The 12,476-nt window shown below is 46.2% G+C and overlaps 1 protein-coding gene across 2 annotated transcripts in view; it reads left to right on the top strand.

Annotated features, from left to right (window-relative positions):
- Nucleotides 1–3,919: 3,919 nt before the first annotated feature.
- Nucleotides 3,920–12,476, top strand: part of LOC101844705 (transient receptor potential cation channel subfamily M member 1) — a 37,634-nt gene continuing 29,077 nt past the window's right edge. For both annotated transcript variants that reach the window (XM_040730885.1, XM_040730890.1), the window contains exons 1-5: nucleotides 3,920–4,045; nucleotides 5,709–5,922; nucleotides 6,933–7,057; nucleotides 8,520–8,691; nucleotides 12,279–12,453. In XM_040730885.1, the coding sequence (XP_040586819.1) occupies nucleotides 4,043–4,045; nucleotides 5,709–5,922; nucleotides 6,933–7,057; nucleotides 8,520–8,691; nucleotides 12,279–12,453 (689 nt within the window). In that variant the 5' untranslated portion in view covers nucleotides 3,920–4,042. The remainder of the gene's footprint in view (nucleotides 4,046–5,708; nucleotides 5,923–6,932; nucleotides 7,058–8,519; nucleotides 8,692–12,278; nucleotides 12,454–12,476) is intronic.

Here is a 12,476-nt window from a genome sequence, read left to right as displayed (position 1 = left end):
TAGAAGGATCTTCTGACTCTCCACCTGTGGTGTCCTCCTGAGGCAGGTCAAACACTTCCCTGCTCTGAGCCTCAGCCTCCATATGAGTGTGTTCCTGGTGTCTGAGGGCAATATAATTTGAACAAAGGTGGCTGGGCCTCGGCCTTCTCCAAAAAAGAGGCCACCACAGGAAGTTCTCTTAATCCTTTTGGCCTGGATGCAGCCTGATGCTGCCACACCTCTTCTTGTGTTTTCTCAGCCGTTGCCTGTTATTCTTAGAAGGTAAAGGACACTTGTTTCTGCTTCCTTTCCTTGGAAAGTCTCCACAGCACCCAGCACAGAACATTGCACAAAGAATATATTCAACCTGTGGATGCCAGTGAACTAAGTCCAGCAAGGGGGAAACAGAAACACCTGTTTACAGACCACCTCTCTTACAAAACACCAGATCCCTAAACACACGCAACCTCTCCATACCATAGGCAAGGCCAAGCCATAGCTCAGCCTTGGGTGAAACATTAGGTTTGAATCCCCTAGCAAGAAATACACATGCACACATACCCAGACATACACACACACACACACAGAAACATACACACAGACAAACACACACAGGGAATAGGAAACTTCCTATTAAAGGCATGTTAAATTTCTAATTACACTGATTGATTGATTGATTGATTGATTGATTGATTGTGTACTGGTGTGTAATGGTGCCTGGTCAGAGCAGAGGACAACTTGCAGCAGTCTGTTCTCTCCTTACATGTGGGCTCCAGGGATTAACCACAGGTTGTTAGGCATGATGGATCCATCTTGCAAGCCATCTGATTTGTTTTTCATGAACCCTTGGTGATAGCTTATGGAATCTAATTTTCATTCCTTTCTCTTCCAGGGCCAAAAAGCTTGGATAGAGAAAACGTTTTGCAAAAGGGAATGCATCTTTGTAATTCCCAGTACAAAAGACCCAAACAGGTATGTTGGATGCTATTGGGGAGGCATTATCTGAGTCAGGGCTTGTCCAGCATGCCTCAGCAACCCTTCTTCTAATGTCTGTGGAGAAGGGAGAGGAGGCGAGGACACACCAGGATCTGTCCTCATAGGAGCCATTAATAAAGAGTCACAGGGCTGTTGACAGACAAATGCCGTGGCAGAGATTTTTTCTTTGCAGCTCTTCCCTGGGCTTTCTCCCAGCCAGATCTTTGAAAGTCTCAGGATATCTTCTGGGGTGTCTACAGTCCAACTTCTTAATTTATTTATATGAAAGGAACTTCTATCACTGGGAAAGATCGGAAACAACTGTATCTACAGAACTTGGGACCAACTCAACTTTCCAAGACAGACCATAGGCCAAGCTGCGACATAAGCCTCAATATTCTCAAACAAGTCAAAGCATAGTCCTGAACCATGATTAAATAAAATGAGAAGTCGATAGCAGATGAAAAAAATTTGGTACCTCATCAAGTAAGATGCTCCTTGATAACCAGTAGATCAAAGTTGAAATCAGATGGGGAATATAATACTCCTTGGTTAAAGATATAACACAGCAAAGCTGAGGTGATGCACTAACATAGGCTGAGAAGGAGATTTGTGCCCATGGGCGCCTGGATTAGGAAAGAAGAAAACTTCTAAATAGACAACCTGGCCATCTACCAGAAGACACGGGAAAAATAAGAGCTGAGTGAACGGAAAGCAAGAGCAAGGAAGACAGTCAGCCATGCTTCAGGAGGCATGAGAGGCCGGTGTGACCCATGCCAGAGGAAGTCAGAAGCAGTTCTTGGAAAAGAACAAAAACCTGTGACTCAATTAGCCAGATTGATGAGGACTGAAGAGCTAATACTGAAATGGCAGAGATGAGAGTAACAGATAGTCTTAAACAGAAATCAGTATGAAGAAATGGTGTGATTTGTACAACAAATTAGATAATTCAGCAAATTCCCAGAAAAGTACAAACTCTGCAAGCTAGCTCAGGGGAGAAATACCCAATGGAAACACACTTGCATTAAGTAACTGGTGCCATTAGAGCCAGTGATCTAAAGTCTCCCCGTTGGTCATTACGTTATTAGTAACCAGGTCCAGATAGTCTCTCTCCACTAGCTTCTGAAAGCATTCCAGAAGAATCAATCCAAATTCTCCATAAGCTCTGCCCAAAACATGTTGGGGGCACTCTGCCAACTAGTTGCAGGAAGCCAGTAAAACAGATTCCCAAACTGAGACATCAGTGAAAGGAATGAATGAAGTCTAAGCAATTTGGAAAAACATCCCTGCCCACAGATTGAAAAATGTGTTATTAAGAAAATGGCAATGCTCACAAAATGACACAAAAATTCATCTTAATCCCTGATGACAGCTAATCTTGATGTCAGTTTGACTGGATTAAGAAACACCTACACTAGTTGCCCACACTTTGGGGCTTGTCTGTAAGGGTGGTGCCAGAAAGGAATAGCTAAGGGAGGAAGGTCTGCCCTGAATGTGAGAGACACCATTCCCAAGGCCATGGCCCTGGTACAGCAAGAGGGAGAAAGGGGACTTCTAACACAGTTCTCCCCTCTGTGTCCTGGCCACTGACAGACGGAAACTGTGAACTAAGCCTTTCCCCCTTACTGTGGCTTCTTTATTGAAAAATAAATCTCAGGAGTCAGATATTAGGGGATAACCCTGAAAGATCCACAGAGCGATGGAGAAAAGATCACCTCACCCTCTTCTCCACCTTCCCTGATGGAAAAGGCTGCTCCTCTCTTTTGGTCCCTCCTGTGTGTCCCTCCATAGTCCACTCCTACCAGCTGAATGTGGACTCCACCCTCCAGACTGAGGTCTGTCTCCTCTGGTGGTCTCGGAGCAACGACACAAATACATCTCCCACAATACCTTCTTGCCCCCCACCCCCACCCTGTGACAGCAACAGAAGCCAGAATAACATTACCCCATTGGATGTCATAGAAGTTGACAATCAAATTCTAAAATGCATAAGAACTTTTGTAAGAACGCAGAACAGTGAAAACAACTAGAAGGTGTGGGGGGATGGAGTGAGGGGGAAGGCAGAAGGGGAAGGGGAAAGGAGGAGAGAGAAGGGGAAGGGGAATGGAAAAAAGAAAGAGAGGAAGGGGGAGAAGAAAGAAAGGTGGATGGAGTAGGAGAGCGAGGGGAAGAAAGAAACTGCAACTATCAGGTCCCAGCACTGATGAAGGAACCCACAGGGGAGGAGAGCCCTGGGCCCTGCTGTTCTTCCTATGGGCATTCTGAGCTTGGGTGGTTTGGGCATGAACTATGTGGCAGCCAACCATGCCAGTGACAAAGGAAGCCCTGGGCATGCATGGAAAGACCAAGGGACATGCTCGGGGGGGGGGGCTAGGAAGGAATATGGAACAGAGGTTGACTGAGCTTTAGAGAGACACTGAAAATTAAGATCTGCAGAGCCATGGTAGAGACAGCTCAGCACACAGCTGTTCAAGACAGGACAACTCAACCTTCCGTGCTACTTGGGCAGGAATAATAAAATAAAATAAAAACACTTCACTAGAAACCAGAGGAACCCTGCAGTACCATGGGATTCCAGAGTGCCACTTACCTGCCCCCGGGTTATGGTTGTACTTTGTCACCCAATGTTCAGCAGTGTTCAGAGGGCCTGTTAGTGTTCTCAAGACAGCAATAAGAAAGAACAGCCATCCAAGTGTGTATATAAGTAAGTAGTGATGTGTTGCCTTTTGGGAAAAGAATGAACGGTAGCAATCGCTTCTGTCCCTGATGAAGCTGATGACTGAGATGCTCTTGTGACCCTGGTTGGACCCAGCTCATCCCTGCAGGCTAGTTTATACTCCCTAGTGGGAGGCAAAGGGAAACGCTGCCGAACAGACCGCTTTACTCCTCTTTCAGGTGTTGCTGTGGTCAGCTCACCAGCCAGCACATCCCCCCACCGCCGAGCGCGGCTCCCAGCACAACTGGAGAGGAGGGCAAGCAGGTGGACACACAACCTGGGAAATGGTCGGTCAGCAAACACACCCAGAGCCACCCAACGGACTCCTATGGGATTCTCGAGTTCCAGGGTGGGGGCTACTGCAATAAAGCCATGGTAAGAGGGGTGATCGGGCACTGTGCACAGGGACCCAGCCTTCGCCAGAGCCTGGCCCCTGGCCCCTGGCCCCCAGGAGGCAGAGACCTGGGTCTCCCCCAGGCTTGCATCTTCATAGGCACATTACTGCAAGTCCACACGGTGAATCTGTGCAGATGAATTTTACATCACTGCAAAGAGCATACAGCCTCCATGAATCCTCCCCAATCTCTAAACAACAAAGCACGCCCTAGCCCAACCTTGCACACACTCTATTACCCCATCCCTGGTGCCCTCATTTGCTTTCTATTGATATGATAAACAGTGTGACCAGGAGAAGCTTGAGGAGAAAGGTTCTATTTCCTCTCAAGTTTCCAGGTAACATTTCATCATTGAAGAAACTCAAGGCAGGAACCTTGGCAGAAACCGAAGCAGAGACCACGGAGGAGTGCTGCTTACTGGCTTGCTCCTTATGGCTTGCTTAGTCTGCTTTCTTATAGAACCCAGGACAATCTGCCCAGGAGTGGCACCACCCACAGAGAGCTGGACCCTCCCACATCAATTATTAACCAAGAAAATACCCCCACAGTGTTGCCTATTGGCCAGTCTGATAAAAGAATTTTCTCAGTTGAGGTTCCCAGATATCCCTGGTTTGTGTAGAGTTGACAAAACAGAATACAACAAACAAACCAGGACACCCAGTGATAAGAAAGGTCTTTAAAACAGTAATAATAACGGGAGGGAGAGAGTGCCACCCTCCTTCATGCTTGTGGAGCTTCTACAAGCATTCTACTCTGAAGTCAGCTTCCCTGAGCCTTCTCTTCTTAGCCATCAAGAGGAGGGGGAATAGCCCCTCACAGTGTGCTGTAGATAAGAATGCTAACTCCCTTTCTGGTGGGCCCTCCAGAGTGGGGAGGTGCCATGATGCTTTCCTACTCACTCAGCAATAGCATTACCCAGCATCCTGGACCATTGTTCTAGCTGAGCCAACTTGGATTTGGTTCTTTCAAGGTTAAGTTTGCAAACAAAGTATAAGACACTCAATTGTGTTTGAATGTCTGACAAAAGAAGACAAAATTTTTTACTGCAGTTCTATACCAGCTCTCATGTGATGTGCCGCATTTAGTAAAGATCCTGTGCTAAATCACTTAAAATACGTGTTCCAAACCTTTTAAAATTTTAAATTTAGACAGGCACATTAGCCTGGTCAGCGGTCACTACAACACTTTAGATGGGGAAATTTATAAACAGAAATATACTAGGTGCAATTTTAGAGGCTAAGAAGCCTGCAGTCAAGATTCCAGTCTATCTAGTTTTGCCCCTGTTTAATAAATGACACATTCTTGCTGCATGTCCACATATAAGACAAAGGAGTGAACACCCACGGGCCTCTGGAGCATTGTCCCTTACCACTACTGCACTGTGATGGAGTTTTAGCATGTGGCTGTCATGGTGATACAAACATGTGGATCATAGCATTGGCATCTTGTGTTTTCCCTTGCTAAATCTGGCCATCTTTCCCTCAAGTCCCCTTTAATTACTCCCTGCTGAGGGCCCAGGTCACAGAGGGCCTTGAGGTCCTGAGGAGGGAGCTCTTGCTTTGGATGTGTATGGTAGCCCACTGCCCTCTGACAGGAGAAGCAAAACCAAGAGCAGGCACGTTGCACTGTGCCCTCTTTTGCAGTATATCCGCGTCTCCTACGACACCAAGCCAGATGCCTTGCTCCATCTCATGGTGAAGGATTGGCAGCTGGAACTCCCCAAGCTTTTGATATCGGTGCATGGAGGCCTCCAGAGCTTTGAGATGCAGCCCAAGCTGAAGCAGGTGTTTGGGAAAGGCCTGATCAAGGCTGCCATGACCACGGGGGCCTGGATCTTCACCGGGGGTGTGAGCACTGGTAAGAGGACCCCCACCCCCACCTCCACCCTCGCTGAGAATCTAAACATCTGGAACTCAACTGAGGTTGCAGAGGCCCTCTTAGTAAGAATGGCCAGGAGACTAGACATGGAATCCTGATCCCAACTGTAACAAGAGGGAAACCTTTATTCAGCAGGGTTTTACTGTTGTGGTGACTGATTTATTTAAATAGTATAAACACAGTTTAGTTAGGTGACTTTCCGTCGCTTAAAAGACACCTGAGATAATTAGCTTACAAAGGGAAAAGGTTTCCTCTGGCTCACAGTGGTAGAGGTTTCAGCCTAAGGCCAATTGGTCTCATTGCTTTGCACCTGTGGCGGTGCCCTGTGGCAGGAGTATGCAGAGAAGCAAAGCAGAGGTGACTAGGGTTGAGGGCTCTTCTAGAGCACACCCCAGGGACCCACAACCACATGCCGGGGCCTTTCTCTTGTACTTTCCACCACCTCCCAACAGTGCCCAGCTGGACACCAAGCATCTAACACAAGGCTTCGGGGGACATTTGAGGGTCTAAACCTCAGTGGGAATGACAGTGATGGTATTGTGCTATTGCCTGAGCATAGCCATGGACAGGTGTCATTTTCCATGAGTCAATAGACATTGTCTTCATACTTTGTGGGACAGTAAAGTGAAGCATATATGAGTTAAGGAACATGCCTGGCAGTCTGTCTCTTGCTGTTAGCAGAATGGAGCCAAGGAGTACCGATGACATCCCAGTGACTTCCAGCTGTGGGTCATAGAAATCTGCAGAGGAAATCCTTGCCCTGCTGTTGTGGGCTCTGCTCTTATTTCCCTACTCCAGGAAGTTACCACAGGATCAGTGGGTATGACACTCATAGGCTTGAGGGAGATTTTCTCTTTGTGAAGAGGATAGGTCACTCCTGATCCACAGGGATAGGTCATGGAGGCTCAGAGCAGGCACCTCTGAAGTTTGTCAGTGGTGGTGTGATGTGGCATAGAAGGGCCTGAAATGTGACATATGGCTGCTCACAGGTGTCGTCAGCCATGTGGGGGATGCCTTGAAAGACCACTCCTCCAAGTCCAGAGGCCGGCTCTGTGCTATAGGAATTGCTCCATGGGGCATGGTTGAGAACAAGGAAGACCTGGTTGGCAAAGATGTAAGTTTTCTCTGCAGACACTGATAGTTTTTAAAAATTGAAGTCTGTATTTTGAGACCTTTGTAAATCCATACATTGTTATACGAAATACCAGAGAGCACTGAAAGGTGCTCATTCCTCTGGTGGAAGCTTCTTGCAAAATGATGGTACAATCAAGACATTGACATTGATACCATCAAGATACGGAACATAACCATCAACCTAAGGAAGACCTGTTTCCTTAAATGCCTATACTAATTTCCTCCCATCCTTTCTTCCTCTTTAACACTGACAATCACTTATATTTTTGGTTGTGAGCCTAGTCTTTAACGGCTGAGCCATCTCTCCAGCCCCCCTCCCCGACAATCACTAATGTGTTACATATCTCTATTTTTTTTGTTATTTTCAGGTTGTGGTATCACTTAATATGCAACCTTAGAGGGATGGGTTTCTCTAGCCTATGTAATTCTCAGGACACTCAGATCATCATGGGTTCCTTCCCACTGTTGAATGGTGTTCTGTGATGTGGATTCTACTGCAGGTTGTTTAGCCACTCTCTCTTGAAAAACATCTAAGGCTGTTTATAGCTGGTCTATTAGAAATAAAGTTGCAATAAAATTTGTACTCAGAGGGCTGGGGAGACAGCTCAGTGAGTGGGCAAAGTGCTTGCTGAACAGGCATGAGGGCTTGAGTTTGGATTCACAACATTCATGTATAAAGCTGGGTGTGATGGACTGTGACTGTAATCCCAGTGCTGGAAACAAAGTCGGGATCCTGGGGATTCACTGTCAGCCAGTCTAGCAAGTAACTGAGCTTCATGTTTAATGAGAGACCTTGTCTTAAAAAACAAGGTGGAAAGCAATTTGAGGAAGATGCTCAGACTGACCACACGTGCACACATACACACATGTATATACACCACACACATGTATATGTATATACATCATACACATATGCATTTATGTATATACGCCACACATAGAGGCACACACAGAGACACTAATGTGTGCTCAAGATTTTGTGTTACTGTCAGTTTTCATTTCTCTGCAGTAATTATTGGGTTGTCTTTGTCTAAGACAGTGATTCTCAACCTGTGGGCTGCCACCCCTTTCAACCAATTTCTAACAATGAAAATACACCCTACATGTCATATATTTACATTATGATTCATAATAGTAACAGAATTACAGTTGTGAAGTAGCAATGAAAATGATTCAATGGTTGGGGGACACCACAACACGAGGAACTGTATTAAAGGGGTGCCGCATTAGGAAGGTTGAAAACCACAAATAGAGAAAGCAGTTTCTTTCAGTCTTAATACATTAATTGAGAAAACAGCCTTCAGTGTGTACAGTAGAGAGATGAGACTATGTTTACATGTGGTATGTGTACAACATGTGGTATGTGTACATAGTGCTTGAGTGTCCTGTGACTCTTAATATCTAAGCCCTGAAGCTCTGATTAGCATCGTGCATTTTGTTAGGTCACGAGAGTCTACCAGACCATGTCCAACCCTCTGAGCAAGCTCTCCGTGCTCAACAATTCCCACACTCACTTCATCCTGGCTGACAACGGCACTCTGGGCAAGTATGGTGCTGAGGTGAAGCTTCGAAGGCAACTGGAAAAGCATATCTCACTGCAGAAGATCAACACAAGTAAGTCCTGGGAGGCTGTGGACACCAGCTGGGGACTGACCCTACCAGGGCGGATGCCAGCTGAGAAGAAAGTCACCCAAGGGTGTCGAGAGTATTCCCAGGTCCAAGGGACACGACCCTTTGCCCTAGCCACCTGTCGTTGCCATCACATGATGCTCTGCCCAAGTTCACAAGTTGGTCTGAGAAGTACCCATGCACTATTTGTCACGGTGATGGCACTGTCCATCATGTTGCCCGTATTCTTGTTTACAGTAGCTACAGCCATTATTTTCTTTAATGTTTTATTAGAAAAAAATTGTTCTCAAAGACTTAGTATGAGTCATCCTATAAACTGAAAGCATTGTAGAGCCATTAAACAGCTCTGTAGATCTGAGTCTCACAAGGACCAAGATGGTCAGACAAGGAAGTCCCTGGGCCTGACTGCAGGGCTGTCTGTTCCCAAAGGACACTGTCCTTGCTGGTCCAGTTGGCATAGCTTTGAGGAAGGAACACCTATTGCTAGGGAAAATTTGAGTGTAAGCTATAGAGAAAGGACCGGATACCAGACTGATGAAAGCATGAGCTCGTTAGAACGAAGGTAGTTGGCATAACCTCCCGGGGCATGTCCACATGTAAAAACTCTGTCAAACAATTATTAAATGGTCTCACAGAATATTTCATCCTGTTTTTGTTTTTGCCATTTTTATTGAGCTATACATTTCCCCCATTCCCCTTCCTCCTTCCCTCTCCCTTCCCACCTTCCCCCTGCCCCTCATACTTCCAATTTACTCAAGATATCTTGTCTATTTCGCCTTCCTATCATTCTTAACATCACCATCAATATCTTTGTGCACAACAGCCTATGCCTGGGAAATGGTTGTAATGTAAGGAACTGAGATATCACTCAGGTGTGTAGGATTGGCCTGGCCACCATGAAAGGCTATGGATTTCCAAGAACCAGCTTAAACATATTCCTATCAATTCTTTGAGAATTCCATACAATTAATTTTTTATTATATCACTCCCCTACTTCTCCAAGATCTACCCTTATGCCCCCCCCAAATTCATGTCCTCTTTTCAAAAAATAACTCATTGTGTTCTATTATTCTGACTGTGCGCTTATGGGTGTGGGGCCGTCCACTGGAGTGTGGTGAACCTACCAGAGGCCACACTCTGAAAGAAAACTGACTTCCTTCCCACAGAAACCATCCACTTGTCAACCCCTGTCCACCCCCACACAGATGTTGATGGGCCTGATCTTGCTCTGACAGTCACACTACTACAAGTGCAATATGGCCCCAAGAATTTGATCTTGATGGATAACTCGGTTGTATTTGTTTCACACTTTAATTTTTTTGGTTTTGTAAGTTCTACCTGGACCAGTGACTTGTGGGCTTCCCTTTGTCATCCTTTGCCTAGGCCTCTGAGTGGGGCAAGGACAGCAAAGGGGGGCTCAGTTGTCACCTCTCCTGCAGAGAGCTCCAGGAGGAGCCTGAGACAAGGACAAGTTCTCTGTTTCTGGAGATGAAGTCACCACTTTCCTGAAGCTGTAACCTCCCAGGCCTACTTAGAATCTCAAAGACAGAAGAAATGCCATCCATTTTTCATTATTTCTTGTTCATGGTTTAGCCCATGTCATACCTTCAACGCTTGTTTGCCAAAACAAACTTAACTGTAATTAGTTCATCAGGAGATAACAAAGTTGTTCTAAATACCTGAGTATCCCCTGGAGAAAGCATAGTGGAAGGAAACCAGACGCTCTGAGTTCACTCCCTGAGATTCTCATAGACTGGGCTGACAGAATTTTTATCTGGAGCTCTTGGGAACCATGAGGTCAAGGACATTTTTCCCCAATTGCCCCTTGTAATGTTGATCACAGCTCCAGAAGCCTAGCAAAACCTGATCAGCAAACAGAAAAGCCCAGAACTTAAGCTGGGTGGTGGTGGCACACACCTTTAATCCCAGCACTCGGGAGATAGAGGCAGGCATATCTCTGTGAGTTCAAAGCCAGCCTGTTTTACAAAGCTACACAGAGAAAGCCTGTCTTGAAAAACCAAAAAATAAAGATAAAAAACTTTTAAAGCCCACAACTTCATGGCCACAGATGGAAAACATTCAGGAGACAAAATTCAGTCTTTAATTAATGTGTACAGACTTTTTCCTGGTCATTATTCCTAAATAACACAGTATAATAACTACTTCCATGCCATTACATCATGTCAGGTATTGTAAGCCCCTAGAGGTGGTTTGAAGCACATGGGAATGTAGATGCTGATAATGTACTATGTTACATAAGAGACTTGAGAGTCTTGAATTTGGTGTTCAGGGGGTAGCATGACGGTCTGGAACTAATTCCCAATAAATGCCAAGGAGAAACTATGTGATATGTATTGGCCAGGCAGGGCTGACATTTTGAGGTAAGCAAATTTGTCATGAAGAGTCCTCTCCCACTGTCCTCTCAGTGTGATCTCAGCCTCCCAGAATTCTCCTATCACTCCCTGTTTTCTAGAGCCCACCCTACCAGATCTATTCCTACTGGGTTTTTGAAGAGCCCAATTATTTACTTTTTGTTTTGTTTTGTTTTTGTTTTTTTCAGACATTGTTTCTCTATCCTGCAACTTGCTCTGTAGATCAGGCTGGCCTCGAACTCACAGAGATCTGCCTGCCTCTGCCTCCCGAGTGCTGGGACTAAAGGCATGTGTCACCACTGCCTGGCTTATCTACTTATTTTAAAGCAGAGGCAGTCCCTGGAAATAACTCATTAGAAATGGGCTAATAGTGAGCCATGATTTTGCCACTAAAATGATATCCCGGGGGCAGAGGTGTTTCAGACTTCAGAGTTGAAATTGTGGCATATTTGCATGACCTTTACCACTGATCATCTCCAATCCAAAAAAAAAGAAAAAGAAAAAAGAAATGAAAAGATACCTACGAAGCCCTTGGTTTCAGACCTCAGCTATTTAGACTAGAGATGTTTAACTTGTCCTGCCTTATTCCAGGCTCTGGAGGCAGTAAGAAGAGCACACTGCTGCACACGTGCACCTCTTCAACGTCCCAAAGGCAAATGTGTTCTTATACTTCAGACCCACTCCTCCTCATGGGTTAAGTGAGGCACTGTTTCTCTTACACTTGCTCATCTGTGAGATGGAGCTGTGGCCAGGCCCGGCATTTGCACGCCCACACGGGAGATGCCCTGCATTGAGCTAACTCCCCTCTGGCTCGGCCAGCCCTCCTTACACTGGATCATTCTTAGGAGGCAGCCTCCGGCATGGGAATGTCACACACAGGCAAGGCAGGAAAGGAGCATTCTCAGTATTGACTCTTAAAGCTCACTCCCTGGTGTCCCTGTGTCCGGTTCCTTACAGGACTTGGTCACATGGGAGTGTCTGGCAGCTCAAGAGTTTTGAGGGTCTGGAGTTTACAGTGAGGCCATGATACGAAGTTCGAATGCAAGAACGAACACAGTCGCCCTTCCCCTGACTTAATCCTCCTGTTGTCAACATTGGCGCCACAGGGAAAGGCCTGGAGCAGGAAGCTTGTACCTTTTGCTGTCTCAGCAAGTTGGCGATGTCACGCTGGCTTGAAGAGCAAGTGTGGTTGTGTTGCAGGGCTGGGCCAGGGTGTGCCCGTCGTGGGCCTCGTGGTGGAAGGTGGTCCTAATGTGGTTTCTGTCGTCCTGGAATACCTCAGAGAAGACCCTCCTGTCCCCGTGGTGGTGTGCGACGGCAGTGGACGGGCCTCCGACATTTTGTCCTTTGCACACAAATACTGTGAAGAAGGAGGGTAGGATTGGCATGGGATGAGGG

This window comes from Mesocricetus auratus, unplaced genomic scaffold, assembly GCF_017639785.1.
Source record: "Mesocricetus auratus isolate SY011 unplaced genomic scaffold, BCM_Maur_2.0 Super-Scaffold_4256, whole genome shotgun sequence".
Classification (NCBI taxonomy): domain Eukaryota; kingdom Metazoa; phylum Chordata; class Mammalia; order Rodentia; family Cricetidae; genus Mesocricetus; species Mesocricetus auratus.
This window is presented reverse-complemented; position numbering and strand designations above follow the sequence as displayed.